General features: G+C 38.4%; 1 protein-coding gene across 10 annotated transcripts in view; it reads right to left on the bottom strand.

Moving 5' to 3' along the window:
- TUT7 (terminal uridylyl transferase 7) overlaps window positions 1–20,437 on the bottom strand; it is a 51,495-nt gene that overhangs the window by 20,547 nt on the left and 10,511 nt on the right. For all 10 annotated transcript variants that reach the window (XM_081152112.1, XM_081152108.1, XM_081152104.1 and 7 more), the window contains exons 7-17: window positions 19,199–19,250; window positions 18,230–18,299; window positions 17,320–17,446; window positions 15,886–16,005; window positions 12,678–12,830; window positions 9,773–9,953; window positions 7,062–8,140; window positions 6,546–6,696; window positions 4,978–5,064; window positions 4,266–4,366; window positions 2,405–2,462 (exon numbers count right to left, since the gene is read on the bottom strand). In XM_081152112.1, coding sequence (XP_081008238.1) covers window positions 2,405–2,462; window positions 4,266–4,366; window positions 4,978–5,064; window positions 6,546–6,696; window positions 7,062–8,140; window positions 9,773–9,953; window positions 12,678–12,830; window positions 15,886–16,005; window positions 17,320–17,446; window positions 18,230–18,299; window positions 19,199–19,250 — 2,179 coding nt within the window. The remainder of the gene's footprint in view (window positions 1–2,404; window positions 2,463–4,265; window positions 4,367–4,977; window positions 5,065–6,545; window positions 6,697–7,061; window positions 8,141–9,772; window positions 9,954–12,677; window positions 12,831–15,885; window positions 16,006–17,319; window positions 17,447–18,229; window positions 18,300–19,198; window positions 19,251–20,437) is intronic.

The following is a 20,437-nucleotide window of genomic DNA, read 5'->3' as shown; positions in this document are numbered from 1 at the left end:
GAGAACAGGCAAAAACAGAGAAGGCCGAGGGGATTTACCAGGCAAGGAAAACTGCACATGGGAACGGTAGGTGTCTGAAACTGAACAGCATGTTCAGGGAACTTCCATGGAATTGTAGAGGCCAGGGTGATCTTGAGGAAATGGAATAATGAGCAACAGGAGAAGGAGCAGGAGCTAAGAAGAGCCCGAAGAGAAGCCAATGAACTGGTATAAATTGGGCAGAACTGTTGACCACATCTATTCAGAAAATGCCCCGGGCAATGGATGGACTGGAGAAACCTGGAATAGAGGGAGAGTGACCATTATGAAAAATGGTCTGGGCCTGAACTATCATCGTGGTCCGGGAATGTAGAGCAGCAAGACATGTCTGGGCGTACCTATATCTAGATGGGTTGGGAAAGTGGAGGTAGGGTGGTAAGGGAGGAAGGCTGTAACAGTAAGAGTTACCATTTCCTGAGTACCTAGAATCCTTTACAAACATGACCTCCAAAGACTATTCACCTGCACCTTACAGATGAGGAAACAGACCCGGAGAAAGGAACTTGCTTAGGAATATGCAGCTGGTAAATTGTGGAGTGGGATTGAAGTCTAGGTATGTCTGATGCTAAGCTTCTACTGAACCTAGTCCAGGACAGGCTAATTATCACTTCATACATTTTGATGATTCCAGGATGCCAATGTCAAGAAAGAGGCCTTAGATAGAAGGGAACAGAAGGGGCACAGTAAAGGGGAAAATAAGTTCATTCTAAGATGCTGGAGTCTGAGTTTCTTCTGAGAGTTAGTTAAGTGGTGATATATAGAGGGCAGATACATGGTGATCTGGAACTCAGGGGTGGGGTGTGTGGGAAGTATGTAGATGACAGAAGAAATTTCAGCAAAACAGGTCTGCGTGGGAGACAGAGGAAGTCTAACTTATATTGATGGAGAGGAAGGACAAAGAAGCTCATGTTTACTGAATACTTAGCATATGCTAGGCCCTGTGCCTTAATGTATTATTTTTATCTTAAATGCTATTATTGTTATTCCCACTTTATAGATGAATAACTGAGTGCTTACAAAGAGGTTGAGTGACTTTCTGGGATCACACAGCCAGCAAGTGAGGGAGACAAGATTGAAAACCAGAGAGTTTGATTCCAGAATCCCCCCCCCCCCCCAACTACTTTGCTTTACTGCCTCTAAATTAGATGGCCTTTTTCTCCACCTACTTCCCATTCTAGAAACTGACACTGTTAATCTTTATGTCACTTATTATAAACCCATCCTCTAGGATTTATTTACAGCACATCATCCTGGTTCTTATTTCATCATTCCAATGGCTCCTTTTTCAATGTCCTTCCTTAATTTCTACAACAGAAATGAAAGCATAGTCCTCAACTTCTCTCAAACAAAAATTCCCTTGGAATTGTTTTATTCTTGGCCTATCTCTCTTTATGGCTTTTAATTCAAAACTTCTATTTTGTTCTTCAATCCTGATGGACAACTCCATATTTTTAATTTCTTGCTAGATTGCTACCTCTTAGAGATTACCTTCATGGCAAACCAAACACCTCCACACTGGTGTTCTCTGCAAAATTCCCATTTCTCAAGCACCCAGACATCAGCCCGAACCCTTATTTCCTACTTCAAGAAAACAAATCTAAGAAATTTCCCTTTGGAATCTCTCTTCCTTTTCAGGCCACTGGGACCTGGATAAGGTCTTTCTGCTGTCACTTAGATTATGCCCTCTATCAGAGACTATGCTAGTTGCCTAAAAAGCTTGTTATGCTTTTATTGGGTTCCTCTTCTCCTCAAGAAACTTCAGTGGCTTCTTAATATCTATAGACTTTACCTTACCATCTCATAGTTCCCACTTGAAATGCCTCTCTAAATACATCAATCTTCTCACTGTTGCCCAGAATATACTACACTACCCTCTAAGGAATGGCTTCTCCTCCAGTCCTTGGCAAATCATATTCGTCATCATCTGAGATCAGAACAAGCCCATCTTTCCCACGAGCCTCCCCTATGTAGTAATTTCCCACTCTCTCCTCAGAAGTTATTTAATACTTACTATTAAAAAAACCCCCAATACTGCAAATATGCTATAAATAAGCCAATATATACTGTTTTACTGGCATTAGTAAATTCTAAGTACGCAAAACACTGATAAAAAGACAAAAATATTTTTAGGGTTCTCTCTCCCCCCTGTGCCTTCTTCCTTTAGGCGTCTCTCTGCTTTCCCTCTCCTGAGCTCCAAGGGCACTTCTTTTGTCTCTGTAACTTGTTTCCTGAGTCCACACAGCCCAGCTGGCTCACTTCTACTTCTGTGACTTTCTAAAAAAACTTTTGCTTGTAAATATATATATATGTGTGTATATATATATATATTTAGATATTTATATTTATAAAGAATTTCTAGAGATACCTGAATGTTTTTTGAGGACTCTTGCCAATTCTTCAATAGTTCTTACACAGTCCAACCCCTGGAACAAAAATGGCATAAATTACTGAACCAAAAATGGAAGACACGTTTCTAACCTGGTCATAGTTTCCATTACCTTTAGAAATAATGAAACTAATTTCAACTCATTCTATACATATTTTTCCCTTTTAGGTGAGCATCAATTTGTATTCATAGGAAATATCCTAAGGATACAAAACCCCCCATACATCCTACTTACTAATAGCTGTTGGAGCCCCCAGAAAAGTGTCTGAACCAGTGAGGACCTCCGGTTTTTTCCTCTAGGTAATTATGTCACTAAATAAGAGGGAGCCTTTGTACTCTGTCTAGTTCATTCTGGTAGCCCTTCATCGCAGCTTCATTAATAGCTGATGAACTGCTGTGGAGCATGATGAAGCGCAGATTATTTCTCCATAGGACTTGCGAAAACTGTAACACGGGAAGTGAAAGTCCCACAGCACACAAGACTATTTCAAGTGGATCATACTTTAAACTCTGCGCTGCCCTTTCCAAAGCAAGCTGTTTTGAAGGTTATAGATGTACCAGAGTATATTTTATTTTAGAAATTTTATTTTAGAAATGCCTTCAAAACCAGTTTATAAATCATGTAAAAATTCAGTCTTGATGACGTACACTGAGGTCACTCTATACATCAACCCCAACACTGCTTATCCACCTTATTTACCAGAGTCGGGCTAGAAAACTTGGCTATTTTCCCAATTCAGATTCAGCCTCAAAAGACAAAGTCTTGAAACTAAGAAAGGCATAAAAAGACCTTTGGCAACAGCAGCATCACTCAAGTGGATATACAGTATTTGGACTGTTGTTAAAAATTTTTAAAGAGTAGGGATTTGGTACTTCTCAGATTTTATACCATTTCACGTATTTTATATTTCATAAATGCCTTCATATTCACTGAAGCTGGCAAACCTTGTTTCGTAGACCATATGGTCTGTTGCAACTACTCAGTCTGTGGTTATAGAGTGAAAGCACCAGTAGACATTAAATAAATGAAGGAGTATGGCTATGTCCTAATGAAACTGTTTACAAAACAGGCAGCGGGAAGAATTTAGCCAGTGGACCATAGAGTCTGCTGAATCCTAACATACATGATCCAAGCTGATGTACCTAACAATCTCCTGAGGCAAGAGGACCAGAATTAGAATTACTATTTCCATTTTATGGATTATCAACCAAAGACTACACATGTAGGGACTGATGAAACCAAGTGTGTCTTGAATACAGGTCTCTGGAATGTAAGTTTAACACTCTTATCATTATACTACATTGCCTCTTTGCTAATCCAAGCCAGCCTAGTGGCCATGCCAATGGGACAAAGCTAGCTTGGCTTTCTTGAACTCCCAGATGTTGCTTTCAAATCCACTTTGTACTACAGGTTGAAAGTACAAGCCTTTCTTTTTTTTAAATCCTCACCCAAGGATATTTTTTCCATTGCTTTTTTGGAGAGAGTGGAAGGGAGAGAGAGACAAAGAGAAACATTGATGTGAGTGACACATCCATTGGTTGGCCCCCACACGTGCCCCGACCAAGGCCAGGGACTGAGCCTGAAAGCAAGGTATGTGCCCTTGGCTGGAATCGAACCCAGGACCCTTCAGTCTGCGGGTGGATGCTCTATCCACTCAGCCAAACTGGCTAGGGTGAAAGTATAAGCCTTTCTACTCCTCACATTCACATCTAAACTTCTTACTGTATTTGGCCAGACAGATTGTGCCCTGATAAATTTGAAAAACACCATGCTGTACTGCCAGTCAGGGTTGTCAAATCACACTGCCACAGCAAATGGAAGTTTATGTGGTCACTGTACCTCAGCAGTTTCAAGTCCGTTAATTGTCATACAGACGTCAAGGTCACTCTGTTTGAACCCAAATCCATTTTTGGAGGAGCCAAACAAGCTCAATTTAGTTCCTGTTAGGGATATATGAAAAGTAATAACTAATTACCTGAGTACATTTAATTTTTGGATCAAAAGGTCCCTCTCATGAATCAAAATACCCAGTTAACTATTCTGTATTAATCTCATAATTATGTTCTCTTATTACTCAGTCATCTATTATATTTTCTCTTAATCTTTACTTTAAATAAATACAAGCTCTAGATGGCGTGAAAGATTACCAAGTGCCACTTTATCCTTAAATTTCAGGACATTTTCAGGAAGATGTGGATTACCTAAACATATTTAAAACTGGAAGCTTACTACTTTCTAAATAAATTCACTTTTTAGAGGTGGGAACTTTGACTCTAAACACAGTCCACAATGAAATTCACTTTGTGGCATCTGCTAAGAGAAATCCTACACTGCAGCTGTCTTCTCTCTTGGAAAGCTAGGACTGGGCAGACCAAGGACCACCCTAGGCATGCCACACACTGAAGTTCTGTCCCCATTACTGCAAGATTACATTCTCATTCTCAAAAGTAATGTGACTGCAACACATGGAAGCTTTCTGAAGGAAGGTCAAGCTACCTTTCTTTTCGTAAAGGTAAAAAATTATTTACCTGGAAAAAAATAAATACTTTACCTGGAAACTCCTGTCTTATGAAACTTTCCAGGTTTTGCCGTATATGTTCACGAGCCTGATCTTCTGCAATACTTGGAGAAAAATCCTCTGTTTAAAATAAAGAGAAACAATCAGAAACGAAGATTGTTCACAATCTCTGAAAACTGTATTTTTAATAAAATAAAACCTAATAGGCTTAGGGAAAACAACTCCTACATTTTGTGTCTTCTTGGTAGACAGCACAGGCAATGTAAAATAAAGAGGATGCTGTTATTTATTTAAAGATTCTTTTTAAATTGATTTTCAGAGAGAGGAAGGGAGGGAGGGAGAAACACTGATGTGAGAGTGAAAATCAATCGGCTGCCTCCTGCACATCTTCCAACAGGGACCCAGCCTGCAACCCAGGCATGTGCCCAGACCAGGAATCGAACTGGCAACCTTTTGGTGCACGGGATGACACCCAACCAACTGAGGCACACCAGCCAGAGCTAAGGAGGATGCCTTTTAACAAATAAAAAGATCCTATCACCAAGAACTCTTCTGAAATGAAAACTAACCTGAACAAGGGTTCTAGTACTGGGTTTCAGTGACCCAGAGCTCTAAAAGGGCAGCTTTCAGGGAACTCTCCCAGAATGTGAATACAAAAATTTGTGAGAATGCACATGAACATATATTTAACAGTTCCTTTTCATAGCTTATAACCTCCAAAAAGGTTTAAAAAGTAAATCACTCGTTAAGAATGAAGTCTTCTAACACGAACAGACAATTCAAGATGTAGCAACACGACTGCTCAAGTACTACTCTAAGTAGCTGCATCCCTCTCTTTTAAAGTTTTTTCTTTGTAGAAATTTAAACCTTTGTATACCAATGCTTCCCAGATGCGGTGTTTCTTAAAGGGCTGTTATGTAGGTTATCAATTAGCATTAACCGAAAGTTTTCTATGCTCAATTTTGGAAATATTGTTAAAGAGTTAAATAAATTCTTCACCACAGTATTTCTCAGAAGTCTTTATTATGCTAATGTGCCTGTGAATCTCTAAGGGAGAGAACAGGGGGTAGAGTTATTTCCTACTTGACCTGTGGAATACTTCTTACATTTAAAAAAAACAACACTGATTTTAAAGAGAGAGGAAAAGGGGTGGGGGAGAAAACGAAACATCAATGTGAGAGAAATACACTGAATGGTTGCCTCCTGTATGTGCCCTGACCAGGGATGGAACCCACAACCTAAGTATGTGCCCTGACTGGAACCGAATAGGAGAACTTCTGGTACACAGGAAGATACTCCAACTGAGCCACACCGGTCAGGGAAGTGTGGAATACTTCTTGTCACAAAATACTATTAACTAACTGTACCTAGAAACTCATTTCAAGAAACACCAGTTGGGAAATGGTAGTACTCTAATCTTAAGACTTTAAAGATCTTCCCTCCCTGTCTTTAACAATTATTTATTGTATGTCCCAAAATACAACCAAGAATGGAACAGACTTAGTCCCTACAATGGAGCTAGCAGGTTAGTGATTCAGATGACTTTTGAGAAAATGTAAGTGTAATACTTTAACAAATCAAAAGAAATGTTAATAACTTACTATAACACTGGATGCAAACTTGATCTAGGATATTTGTAAATTTGGGTGTTAGTGGTGGCAAAGGTTCCAGATGGATTCTTTTGAAGTCGTCAGGGCAGTCCTTCTTTAGGTGACCTTCTCGTTTGCATAAACTGCACACTACTGTCGGAGACTTCAAGAAGAAGGCAAAGCAAAACAAGGTAAAACTTTATTTGCCAAACAAAGGGATCCTGAATCTTTAGGTACACATTCTACCCTTCACATTCCAAAGGAATGAAAATTCGTTTAACAAACTATCTGATGGCATACTCAAGAGGAAAAGGCAGTTATGTTCACTACCAACGGCATTTCCTTTCTCCTATGCAAATTCTCATGAGTCTAGGAGGGAAATGGACGAGTAGTGGAGTAAAAGACTAACTCATTCATCACTACCAAAATGAGGAGAGCCCTGTTCTAGTATATAAAATTGCAATCACATGCATTACAGCTGTTTCAAGTCTCCCAGTTCTATGTCTAGGATTGGCGCTGATTACCTACCTTGCCTTTGGTGAAGGTGAGTTTACTAAACTCATAGACGAAATCAGATGGACCCACAGTCGGATCTTCTTCACATACGTTTTCTTCCTTAAGACTGATTTTATTAAGTTCCATTAGCAGAGCTCCATCCACATCTTTTCCACATTCCTTCAAGTCTTCACACTTAGACTTGCCTACAGCCTCATCTTCAGACAGTGCGCCCCCACCCCCTGACCCAGCGTAGGCGTTGTCTAACTCATCTTCACTGGCACCATCGCCCTCATCTTTTCGGGTAACAGGCAGCCTGGGGTCTTTGTCCTGCTCCTCCTGCTCTTCCTCAGAGTGAATGACTCCTGATGTCTGGCCCTGTCTTGAAGGGGCAAAGTGGCTCGGAGTGTCTTCTAGTTCATCAGTACCTTCTAAGCTTTCCTCATCAACATCAACGTGGTTATCTAAAGTTGCAAATCCATCGCATTCTTTTGCTGTAGAATTTTGGAAGCCTTCTAAATCCAAATCGCGACCTGTCTCAGTATTTCGTGTGCTACCAGAGATGAGAGGCTCTCCGTGTTTGCTACTGCTTAAATCTTGAGCATCAGTGGTCAAAGGATGCTTGCCCTCCCTTCCAACTTTTTCTTTCTCTGTTTTACTTCCTGTTTCTCGATGGTGTACATTACCATCCTCATGATCATCACGACTGACTTCTGCCTCGATACAATCTGTGTTTTCCAGCTGCACACTGATGTGTGTGTTTCCTGTTCCCTCTGTTGGTGGGCTTCCAAAGCTTTCAGCAGTCTCTTTAAGAGTAAGTGACTGTACCTTGCAGGTGTTTGCAGCTGAACTGGGAGCACTGGGACTTTGAGCCACAGCTGAGTTTTTGAGTTTATCATTTTTCGCTTGTAAATCTGGATCACACTTTGCTCCTTTTTTAGAATGTTCTGAAATACACGGAATAGTACTCAGAGGCTTTGGAAGGCTAGATTTTGTAATTTTGTGTGGAAGAGCAAAATATTTATAGGTTGTCCTTAAACAATGAAGTATATATTCAAACACAGGTTGATTATTTAGGGTCCTTGCCACATTTCTCTTAACAGAGTAGGGATCTGTAATGAAAAAAAAAAATCCACCACTGCACACATTTGTATTACATGCTTTAAAAATTAGCCTGCTCTAGGTAAAAACAGACAACAAACAAACAACTGTAAAATTTAGCATGTATCTTATCTATGCTTTTAAAAACTTGGGGATGGGGAGTAAGAAGAGTTTAAGAACAAAAAGAAATGTTTTCTTAAATATCTGCTCTATGAAGAGAACCCATTCTGTTCTGAACCAGTACCCCTTCCCTAATGTGTTTCATGACTGTGGAGGTAAAAAAGATGTCATGAGTGTGGCTCTCGTGCCCTGGGGAAGTGAGGGCTTCCCGCCAGGCTCTGCTGAGTGCTCTGCCTCCCCACTCAGCCAGGCCCTGTGGTTTGTAGAGCTTACCTCCACTCTTCTGCCCTGGGAAGCCCCATCACTGAACTGGCTGGACTGAATTCAGGGGCGAGAGGGAGGCACCAGGAGGAGACACCACTTCTCTCAATCTTTTCTCCTCCCCTAGACTCCAGCAGGTTAGGCAATTGGCCAGAAGAGCTGAGCCAGAGAAACTGCAGGGGAGGGTTTAAAAAGGTGAGATCCCTATGACTGCACACAGAATTTATGCAAAACGCAAAAAAACTAAAAAAAAAACTAAAAAAAAAAAAACCCACAAAAAAAACAACAAAAAAAGAAAAACCCTCTTATGCAATATAAAGCTTGAAAAAAAAATCAAGCAAAAATAAAAGAATTCCATTTAGGAGATTCTTTAAATTATTTAAAGGAGAATTAAGATTTCTAGAGGGGTTTCAACCTCCTGACTTTGAAAAGCTGAGAAAAGCTAGTCCATTTAATGAAGTTTATGGGGAACATCAGTGTGTCCTTTATTTTTAATCCTCAGCTGAGGATATGTTTTAGTGAGAGGGAGAGGGGAAGGGGGGGAGAAAGAGAAAAGGGGAGAGACACTGATGTGAGAAACACTGATTGGTTGCCTCCAAGGTATATGCCCTGACTGGGAATCGAACCCGCAACCTTTTGGTGTACAGGATGATGCTCCAACCAACAGAGCCACCTGGCCAGGGCCACACTAGTGTGCCTTTTAAACATGTTTTCAATTAAATGAGCCTTTGCTAGAAGAAGAATTTTCGTGAATAAGTTCTAAATCTTACTGCAGACATTCCAAAAATAGCTATCCTTTCTACGGTGAGGAATCTAACAAAAGAATGTTATTTTTCATGAGAATAAGTATATTCCTCAACCTCTGTAAAACTAAACAACATCAACAATCCATGAAAAGACTGAATCTAAAATACAGAAATGAGAACATTAAAAGAGGAAAGGAGATTCCTATATAACTGGGAGAAAACTTTTTAAGGGTTCAAGTTTTTAAGCAATTTACAAAGAATGAAAGGACTCAGCCAGCCATTATTTTAGTTGCTTAAGTAATTAAGATATCTTATTGCTGAAATTTAAAAAAACTCAGAATGAACAGTTTGGTCCCATGGACCACTGTAACACATGCAAGATCCTACTTATTTCACTTCTAGGGTCAGGCCTACCTTACATATAGGAGCTTGAAAAGAGACTGAAATAAAAAGCATGCTGTTAGAAGGGTACTTTAAAAAAAAAAAAAGGAATTAAAGATAAACACTATGAGATACCTTCAATAGCAATGCGCTTTTTGGGCCAATCCTTTGATTCACGAGATATCATTTCTTTGACTCGGATACTTATCACTAAATCAGCCAAATTAAATTCTAAAGCATAGAATCGAAGCAATTCCACCCAGAGCTGCCCAACTGGTACTGAAGGTTGGTGTTTTAAATCAAAAGTTAATGACACCTATTAATAGCAAGGAGAAACACAGGCATTTCAGATGTCAGCACAATCTGAAAAATTAGAGAGCATTCAAAAGCATCAAATTTAAAAAAATCTTAAAAACTTTAGCAAAGATATGAATTTGACAAATCATTTAGATAAATCACATCCTAGTTTTAATTTTGCTTGTGGAATAATAGCATTCTTTCACTACTGGGATTAGAGTATTTTAAAATTGTGTCATTATCATAGGAATAGACAGTCAGTTGCATGTAATCAGACAGCACTCCTAATTTTGAAGTTTTAATGACAGGTGGAGAGAACTGTGCATCTGTTTCTACTCTTGGCATTGAGCTCTCTCTGTTTCTGCTGCTGGAGGATTCCTTTACAATGTCACACACGGAAATGGGCAGCAGCTAGAAGCATACAGCAAAAGGAAAAATGCTCCTCTCATTTGCTCTGAGAAGCTACGTAAGCTCACTGAATCTGCCAGTGATTTTAAATTGACTTTAAAGTCAAATAACTCGATATCAGAAATTACTGCTAGTTTTACATTCAAAGACTCTTGACAAGTTGGAACACACTGTGATGTAATATATTGGAAAGCACATAGGACTTAAAACAGGAAAAAAAATGTGTCCAATATAATTCTGCCACTTCATAGTTCTTAACTGCTGTGACTCAGCTCTTCATTCTCAGTTGGCAGTACAGCACAGTGGCTAAGAGAACTGGCTTTGGAATGAGACAGGCTTGGGTCTGAAATCCAGTTCTGCCATGTACTAGCCGTGTATGACCCTAGTCAAGGTGCATAAGTTGCCTAAGCCTCAGTTTCCTCATGTGAACAATGGGGACCACAGTACCCACCTCAAAGGGTTGTTGGGAGGATTGAGTGAGAGAGTGTCTGAAAAGAGCTTAGCACAGTGCCTGGCACACATGTTCAAAAAATGGTCGCTATCATTATCTGCAGAGTAGGGATGATACCACCTATAACACAGGATAGTTATGAGGATTAAATCAGAAACAAGGGAAAGCAGACTTGGTTGCTCTCTGTATTTTTTTACTTAGATAAGTACAAGAAATCCATTTATCACTGAAACATGTCACAACTGTAAAATGTTCTTAAGAGGTAATGTAGTTCAGCTCCCATAGGTTACAAGCGAAGAAACTGAAGCCGAAGAGTTTACATGGCTTGTCAAAGGTCCCACTGCTTGTCAGTGGCAGAACGAGAACAGTGTCTCCCATCCCAGTACAGTGCTCTTTCACCACGCCATGCGATTCTGACAGTACCTAGATCTCACTTACAGAAGCGGCAGCATGACAACTCTCTCCAAATAGCATAAAAATGTATTTAATTGGACTTACAGTAATAGCTTTTCCTTTTAAGGTATAAATTTGTTCCCGATTGCACTTACATCAAACTTCAAAACAAGTGGCAGAGTATTTTATTAACCACGAAATCTCCACCATGACTTTGTCTAGTACGACAAAGTCATCAGGTGGATTTACAAAGCAGACCTGGTTGAAAATGGAAGTTGTCTAGGTCCCAAACACTATAGTTGAGGACACAAAGAAAATCCTCGGAAATTGAAAGCCTTACTAAATTTCACCTCTTTACCCATAAGCCTTTTTCAACATTACTAAGGATTTTTAAGCACCTCACTGAAATGACTTGATACTGTAATATGGAACTTAAGAGAACTTCGACCTATCTAGGCTAGTGGTACTTAAGCTATTTTTTGTTATTATTTTTGTTTCCTTAAAGTAGAGAACATTTTCTTTTTTGGCACTGAGTTAAGCATTCTATATGTAAATCAATTACCCTATGAGAGGGTACCAATATCATCCCCATTTATAGGTGAGGAAACTGGGGCACACTGAAAGATTAAGTCACTTGCCCAAGGACACACAAGCTAGAAAGTGGGAGAGCTGGAATACAAATTCACATATTCTGGCTCCACAGCCTGTGCTCTTATCCATTACTGAAACCCCAAACAGGACACAGATAAAATTGTTGCTGTGCTGGTGGGCAGCAGAGGAAGAGAGGCACCACCTCCTCCTTCTCCACTCCAGGGCTCTAGAAAACAAAACTGGAGCATCTACGATTCATCACTACCTCTTCTTCCTAGGCATGGACTAGGAGAGTGACATGACCTACGGGGTGTAAAGCTGGGATTAAAATCCTGGTCTCAGAAGTAATTTGTAGATATTACTGTCATGTCACCCCAAAGAGTTATAAGGAAGGTTGTGGGGTCTTGCCCCAATTTGGGACAGAATTCTATTCTTATTACTAAGTATAATTATATTGCTCAGATTTTTGTGTGAAATTCAAATGGCAATTCTTTTCTTATGCATAAATTTCCCTGCCCACCCTAATGGCATGAATGGAAACAAGTTCATATAATTATTCATTGTTATTTTAATAACCTGAGGTTAACTTTTCATCTATTTAAACCTCATAAATACCATCTAAGTACTTTGATGATAGGTAGGGATTTAGCTTTGAATTCTCAGTATCTTTCACAGGACCTTGCACACAGAACTACATTAATAGCTGTAAATCTAATGTTTTAAATTTTACCTTTTCTCATTACTCATCTATTCAAAGGACTGCATAGACTAGGAAATGAAACATCAATGAAATAGTTAAGATAGTTGAGAAAAGAAGAGAGGACTGATTAACTCATGAACTCTACAATTAATGACAGAATTAAAAACAGATGGTAAAATGAGAAATAAGAGAGAACAGACCTGTCCCGTTTTAACAGGTATTTTTTTTGGTGCCTCTTCTTTTGCTGTGTCTGCATCCCCTGTGGCATTATCAGTGTATTCCCAGACCACAACATCTTTCTGAATATCTTTCAGGTTGAAATTGCCTAGTTTATTTAATGAGAATCCTTCAATCTAGGGAAAAATTAGACATATATTATTATAAAGCAGAAACAATTTTATATCAATCAGAGCATATTAATACTGGAAGGAATGAAAAGATAACACACTTATGGTTCATTGAAAATGTGAAAGGTATCAGTTATGAAATATAATGAAAGGAATGAAAAGATATACATGGTTCATTGAAAATGTAAAAGGTATCAGTTATGAAATATATCTGATAGATAGGATTTTTGTGAAATAATTCTTTCGTAAATAGTCTAAGAGAAGGCAACACAGCCCAGCCTAAGGCCATGAGTTCTGTGGGAAACCTGTCTGGGATCAAACCTCAGCTCCCGGGGTGGGGCTAGGTAGAAGAGGTTATGGGGGGATAAATGGTGATGGAAGGAGATTTGACTTGGGGTGGTGGACAATATACAGATGATGTATTATAGCACTGAACACCTGAAACCTGTATACTTTTATTAACCAATGTTACCCCAATAAATTCAATAAAAAAAAGTGAAATGGGGAAAAAAAATCTCAGCTTCCTCATGTACTTTCTTTAGAGCTCAGGTTTCTGTTTAAAGAGGTAACACTAGAACCTCCTTCATGGGATAGTTGTGATATGAAATAATGGAAATAAAGGATTCAGACACAGGGTTTGGCACGTAGTAAATGCTCAATAAATGTAAGAAGCTGTTTCTACTGATGCTGTTGAGATGTAAATTGCTGAAGAAAACAGTCTGGGTTTAAAGGGTCTATGAAATGCAGAACTAATCTGAACAGGCTTCTTTAGTGTACAATGGGATTTATCATAGCCTTGAAACAGGTCAATGTACACAACGAACGTGGAGAAGGTTGTGGATGTGGTATACCACTTCCCAAATGTATGTCCACATCAAATGGACTATTTCTTTGGTTTAGCAGAGTAATCCTTCCCTCCAAAAAGAGAGAGATCATGTTGCTCCCAGTTATAACGATTTCCTTCAAATTCAGGATGAAACTCGCAGTCCTTTCCAGGGCATAGAGAATGCCCACATAATCTGGCTCTTTGCTACTTCTCTGACCCATCTTCCTGGCTCACAGCTGACATCTGCTACTCCTCCTGCTCAGCAGGTCCTTTCCCCTAACCACCAGGTAGCCCACTCTCCCTCAATGCACTCAGTCTCTGCTCAAATATTTGTCAAAATAGATCCTTCCCTTTCACTTTTTGTCCTTTCCCTGGTTTATTTTTTCCTCAGAGAAATTACTGCCACTTGATATATACTAATTTACCTTTCTCACCTCACTGGATATATAAATTCAAAGACAAGGATGTTGTTTTGCTCACTGCTCTAACTCTAGCATCCAGAACAGTGTCCAGCACAGGTAAATGCTCAGTTAAGGATTTGCTCACTGAAAGAAACCCCTCTTACAGAAAACACTCCAGAAAATATGAAGTGTGGTGACTATTAGATTTATATATTCACTATTTTTCTTTAATTCTGTGGCTTATGTTTTTGTTTTCTTGATGGGTTTTAGAGAGTAAAAAGTTTTAAAGAGTTTATCAATACTTTTCTCTATTGATGTGGTTTATACTTTTAATGTTCTACCTAAGAAATCCTTGCCTATTCCCAGGCTGCAAAGATTTCTCTCCTAGGCTTTTTTCTGGGCATTTTATAGTTTTAACTATGACATTTATGTCTTTGATTCATTTTGAGTTAATTTTGGGGTATGTTGTGAGGCAAAGATGTAATGTTCTTTTTTTTCCTTATGAGTGTTTATTTTTTCTAGCATCACTTGTTGAAAAGACTTTCCTTTCCCCCAATGAATTGCTTAATTGGGGGAAAGTCATTCGGACTTTCACAGGCCCCTACTTGGGGCTGACAGAGAGGGTTATTTATTAACTAAGGGCTGACTTTGTTCTCTCTTTTTTCCCACCTGGGGAGAGTAGTCTAGCAGAGATACCTTCTCAAGGCCCTGAATTCTTTGATTTCAGTACTACAAACATGAAAAGAACTCCCTTTAGGCAACCTGGGAACAAAATAGACTGCAACTCCTTATGCCAGGACAGAGTTTATAAAGGGCTTATTCTGCATTAATCTTTATTCCTAGGCCCTGGCAGATAAAGGGTGCTGCTTAATTCTCAATCTATTCAGTAAAAAGAAAAACTTGCCTATAATAATTTTTTCTTCTTCTTCTATGTATACACAGTAAAGAACTACTGCTCTGGTACATGCTCCTTAAATAATGAGAATTCTACACATAGTAAGAAGAAAGGTGTGGCTCAGTGATTGAGCATCGACCCATGGTTCAATTCCCGGTCAGGGCACATGCCCGGGGTGTGGGCTCAATCCCCAGTAGCAGGAGTGTAGGAGACAGCTGATCGATGATTCTCTCTCATTGATGTTTCTATCTCTCTCCCTCTCTCTTCCTCTCTCTGAAATTTAAAAAAAAAATATATGTGTACATATATGTACATATATAAAATACCCAATGTACCAGTTACCAAGTGAGACTTTCTGTAAAGTTAAGTGTACACAGACTTTATCACGATAAATACCTAGGGATTAAAAGTTTAATTCTTCTTAAAGATAATACCAAAGTATTATTCAAGAAGTGACTACTAAGTTCTGCATCAATAGCAATATTTATATTCTTTGTTTCACAGGGATTGGGGAAGAAAGAGAACTAAAGACTAGAAACAGAAAGTAAGTTATAGTAAACGAAATGCTTCCTACAGTGTGTCTGGAGGTGATACATAATTCAAGAATCAAATTATAAGACTGTACCCAAAGACAGTGTGTACCAAGTGATAAATTTAACACAGGTACACCTCTTGTTCCTCTTGTTCGAAACCCTCAGGATGGTATGTGTTTCACAACTCAAGTGTTTTCTTCAGTTCAGGAAAGTCCTCCCAGCAGAGTACTTGTAAGCAAGTACATGAATGTTTCAGCAGTGAAAGGTATGAATATTCACACTAGTCGGATAAATAAATTCATGTAAGTTCTGAGCAGTTTTTTAGGTTTGGAAATTATGCACAGGTATTGTAAGGCCCTGAAATAAAAAATCAATATTGAATATATAACCACAAAAAGTCTTATACCCATGGTCCTAGATAAACAGGCAGAAGGGGTTCTCTCCTCTGTTGGAGAAAGAACACGGTCATCAGGGCAAACACGTAGGGTGGCAAACCTCCTTCTTCAGGTCGATCTACACTGCAGAGCTATGGATGAGAGAAAAACGGACAAGCATTCTTTTGTACTAGTTTGTCGTTTACATAATTTTGTCTAAAGCCTGTAACTTCCTTTGCTTGTATTATATAATTTACTCCTCAGAATAAAACACCACAGCGACAAAATGTAAAATCTCCTTATACTTTTGGAGCAACCACATATTGTGGTTTCGAGTAACAGCTGTAATTTCAAAATTTTAATCTTGTTAACTACACTTATTTGTGAAGGACCTAAAATAATATTTGCTGTTTCATTTTTTGACATCCACAGTAATCCGTTCACTTGGTTAAAACACCTGCCTTGAAAATGCATGCTTTGAGCACATAGGTGATTAAGGGAGAGAATGTGGGCAGATTCATGATCACTAACGGAAACCAACTTAAAAAGCATGGCCTAGTCTGGCCAGAGAGGCTCAGTTGGATGAATGCTGTTCTGTGCACTGAAAGGTTGTTGGTTCAATTCCTGGTCAGGGCACATAGTTGGGTTTCAGGTTTGATCCCTGGCTGGGGCACGTAAAGAAGGCAATCGATCGATGTTTCTCTCTCTCTCTCTTTCCTTTCCTCTCTCTAAGAATGTCACTGGGTGAGGATTAAAAAAAAAAAAAGCATGGCCTATTTAGTGATAAAGCAGGTGGCAGCTTTCAAAGGATAGCATACTCTAATTATCAATACACCCAGTTAAGAGTGGCACACTCTCTGTTTACTCTGGACCCAAGCAACAGGAACTATGCATTGCTATTGCTATATATTAATCAGTAAAGCTTTGGATTTTCTCTATAAAGCAATTGCAGAGCAACTCAATTTTATAATCAAGATGGGACCTTACATTTTGGGGCAATGGTAAATGCTCCTCTGGAATTTTAATTGAGGTAATGTACTTAAAACATTATGAAAATGTAATAAGCAAGACCAAATAGTGGCTTTCATTTTTTGGAGTCTCTGGATATAATACTGGAAATGAAGCTTTACCTCAAACTTTCTTATGCCTAAGAATCACCTCATAAAACTAGTTAAAAATGTAAATTCTTGGGCATATCCTCTGGGATTTCACCCACAAATCTGATTTATTATAAGCACTATAAGTCATTTTGATCTTTTGAGCAATACTGTTATATAGTGAAACAGAAACACTGTATTTCCTTTCTTGTGCACATTAAATTTCTGTTCCAATATTCACACGCCTACTCTCTTGGTGTCTATAAATATGCATCTGAACATTGAAGATTTAAACTGACCATGCAAAAATCAAAGCATACTGCTTATGCATACACAGAATGTATTCATGTATTTAAGCACCACACCTACCTTTGCCCAGTACCTAAATGCAATCACCAAAGGAACCAGCTTCAAATCTAGTTTTCCAAGGGCAGTTAAGTGATTTGTTGTCAGACAAGCACTTTCATTTCCTGCACTCACTTTACAAGAAAGACCACTGGGGGGGTCATGGGTGAGGATGGGAAGGAAAAAAAGAAAGATAAAAGTGTTATATAGGTATAAGGTATCTTTTATGCCAATAACAACTAATTTGCATTGATAAGTACTTTAAAAATAAAGTTTAAAAAACCTCACTAAATCTTTATGTGTCATTAAAGAAATTGTGTTTTCTTATTTTAAAAAGATAGGGCAGCTATTTTCTGAGTAAATTTTATTTTTCAGAACTAAAAACTTTGTGTTTTCATATATTAAAACTATTCTGGGAGGAAATAAAAATAAGGGAAATACTATAAAATGTTTCAAATGGGAGCCTGAATTTATACTTGTAAGTATGAGTGTTCTCCCAAGAGTTGGAGAAATCTGCCCAGTGAACAATCATTACAGCCTACAAATCACCCACTTATAGTATTGATAGTACTTCCAGATGGAGGGAGAGATACATGGGTGAAGTCATAATAATTGCTATTTAGCAGTGCTACAAATGCTGCTAAAAAAGATGGCAAAAGGTGATCAGAGTAAATAACTGAAGTTGTTTTCTTGCCATGTTGAAATGGGTCAAAATGCTTCCTTCCTCTATTTCTTCCTTCTAAATAATTTTACTCTTAAAAACAGAAGTTTCCTTTTGCATCAATTGCCAAAAGTATAGAGAGAATGCTAGTAGTAAGCCTATGAAATTAACCACATAGCTTATCATTCTAGAAGTTGGACACTAAGATTTAGTGAAGTACAAGTGCTTTTGACAAGTTGATACATAATGTATCAACAACTTAAAGAAACAGACCTTTGCTTCTCTTTGCATACCACCACTGGCACCCTAGCATGGAAATCTGCATCAACGTCAATAAAAGAATCTGAGGAAAGAAGGAAAAAATATTAAGTAAGTTAATTATACTTTTGTTTAAAAAAGAACTAGGTAAAGTACAAGTTCCAGTTGTGACTTATCTGCTCAGCCTTTTTCAAGACCATTACTAAGTAAAGCTCTGGGATGACTTGAAAGGAAATTATTATATTCAAGAATTAAGTAATCACATTAATTAAAACCCTTATTTTGTAAAACTGACTGAAAATGACTATATTATTGAATTAGAATGTTTAAATAGTATATGAATAACGCAGTTAGTAATATGGATAGGCTATTCAAACAGAATTGCTACAAAAGCTACTAAAATATTTAGGGTCAAAAAACATTGACTAAAGTAAAAAAATATGTTTACATGTTTAATTCAACAAGAAAGATAGGAAAGACTAATTCAAGAGATAAAACAGTTGGATGAGACTTATGGAAAGCATAAAAAGCCATAAAGTCCCAAGCTGGACATTACCTAGACAACTGACGAATCTATCTAGGAACTACTACTGTTGGTTCATTATTCAGGGTTGGGTCACACCTATTTGCCGTTAGAAAGTATTAATTTAAACCACTCAGTAAAGCAGATTACCCTTTAGTTTTACCCTCAAGAGTAAATTTTACATATTTTGTCTTTTTAATCTTGGTCTAGGACTCATTTAATCCTTACAAATTATGACATTATCAAGCTAAAAGCTTTACTTACAAAATGGTTATTCTGCATAGTAGAACAACTAATAGGACTCTAGTTTGTTATAGGCATTTGCCTTGGTTTTTGTTTGGATATTACCAGTATAATTTTAAAACAATGACTTCCTATTTTCAATGTTTCAGAAATGATACATTCAAATTATAGACAAAAGACACATTTAAGAGCAAAATGTAGAAAGAATTTGGCCTTACCGCTGTTCTTTAAACATTCCTGAACAAGTAGGAGAACATCTGGCTGAGACATCTAGAAAATAAATCAGTGAATACATCGAATAATCTGTAAGTACTTTTGCTTCACTGAGATAACACACAGTCATCTGAAATTATCCAAATTAGAAAGAACATTACGACCAGAGTGAAGATATTAATCAGTATGCTGTGTGCACAAGTTGGTCAGGGACAGAGAAATGAGCACCAAATGAAGATGAGTGTGGGCAAGAGAGAGCTACTACAGTTAACTCCTAATTAACTAATTCCTGAGTTACTTAGCCTCTCAGCAAATCTCAAAAGTTGTGGCTAGAAGTTGTCAAACAATATTACCTCTCACTCTATGAGACTATTTCAACAGATCATTTACCCCATCTCCACTTCAGTCTTGCCTTTCTTCAATCGATGCTCACAGAGGAACCAAAACTATTTTAAACCATGAATCCCATCTAGTCATGCCTCACCTTAAAACTCCCAGTGGCTTTTTACTGCCCTTAGGTCAAATGAAATTCTTTACCATGGCCTACAGATCCCGTCTGTTGGGCCCCAGCCTACTGCTCCATCCTATCATATGCTCTTCTTTCTCTTGGTCCCTTCACCACATCTAAACAATCCTCCCTTTAGCTCCTTGAATAGGCCAAGCTCCTTACTGAGTCAGGTGTCTGTGAATGCTGTTCCCTCTGCCTGAAACACTTCAACCCCTTTCACCCCCCTCTCACCCCTTTTTATCTTTTGGGGCTCAACCTAAATGTTACCTCTTTAAAGGGCCTTCATGACTGCTGTATGTGCATGTCCCTTGTTTTTTGGCACAGAACCTTGTTTCCCTGCATAGCTCTCACAATAGTTACTGCATATATGTAATTACCTATCTCCTTCACTAGATATATGTTCCACAAGGGAGGAATCATATCTGTTCTATCCTCTAGATCTAGTATAGTGCCTGGGACACAACACAGACTCAATGAATATTTGCTAAATGAATGAATGAATGAGATTAAAACAACTGCTGTGCTGGTAAACTACTAATCATAATTTAAGGTTAAAAGAATAGTAAAATCTTTTGGTCAGCTGACCATAAGGCTATAGCAGTCAGAATGAGGCTGTGAAATAGAACATCTGGGGATGGAACCCAGGAATCTATATTTTAACTAGCAACCCAGGTAAATGGGCAGGAACCACCTGTATCTGAGCTATGGAAACCACCAGTGGATAAATGGATAATCC

Source organism: Miniopterus schreibersii (genome assembly GCF_964146895.1).
Source record: "Miniopterus schreibersii genome assembly, chromosome: 11".
NCBI lineage: Eukaryota > Metazoa > Chordata > Mammalia > Chiroptera > Miniopteridae > Miniopterus > Miniopterus schreibersii.
The sequence above is the reverse complement of the archived record's forward strand: the minus strand, read 5'-3'. Positions and strand labels throughout refer to the sequence as shown.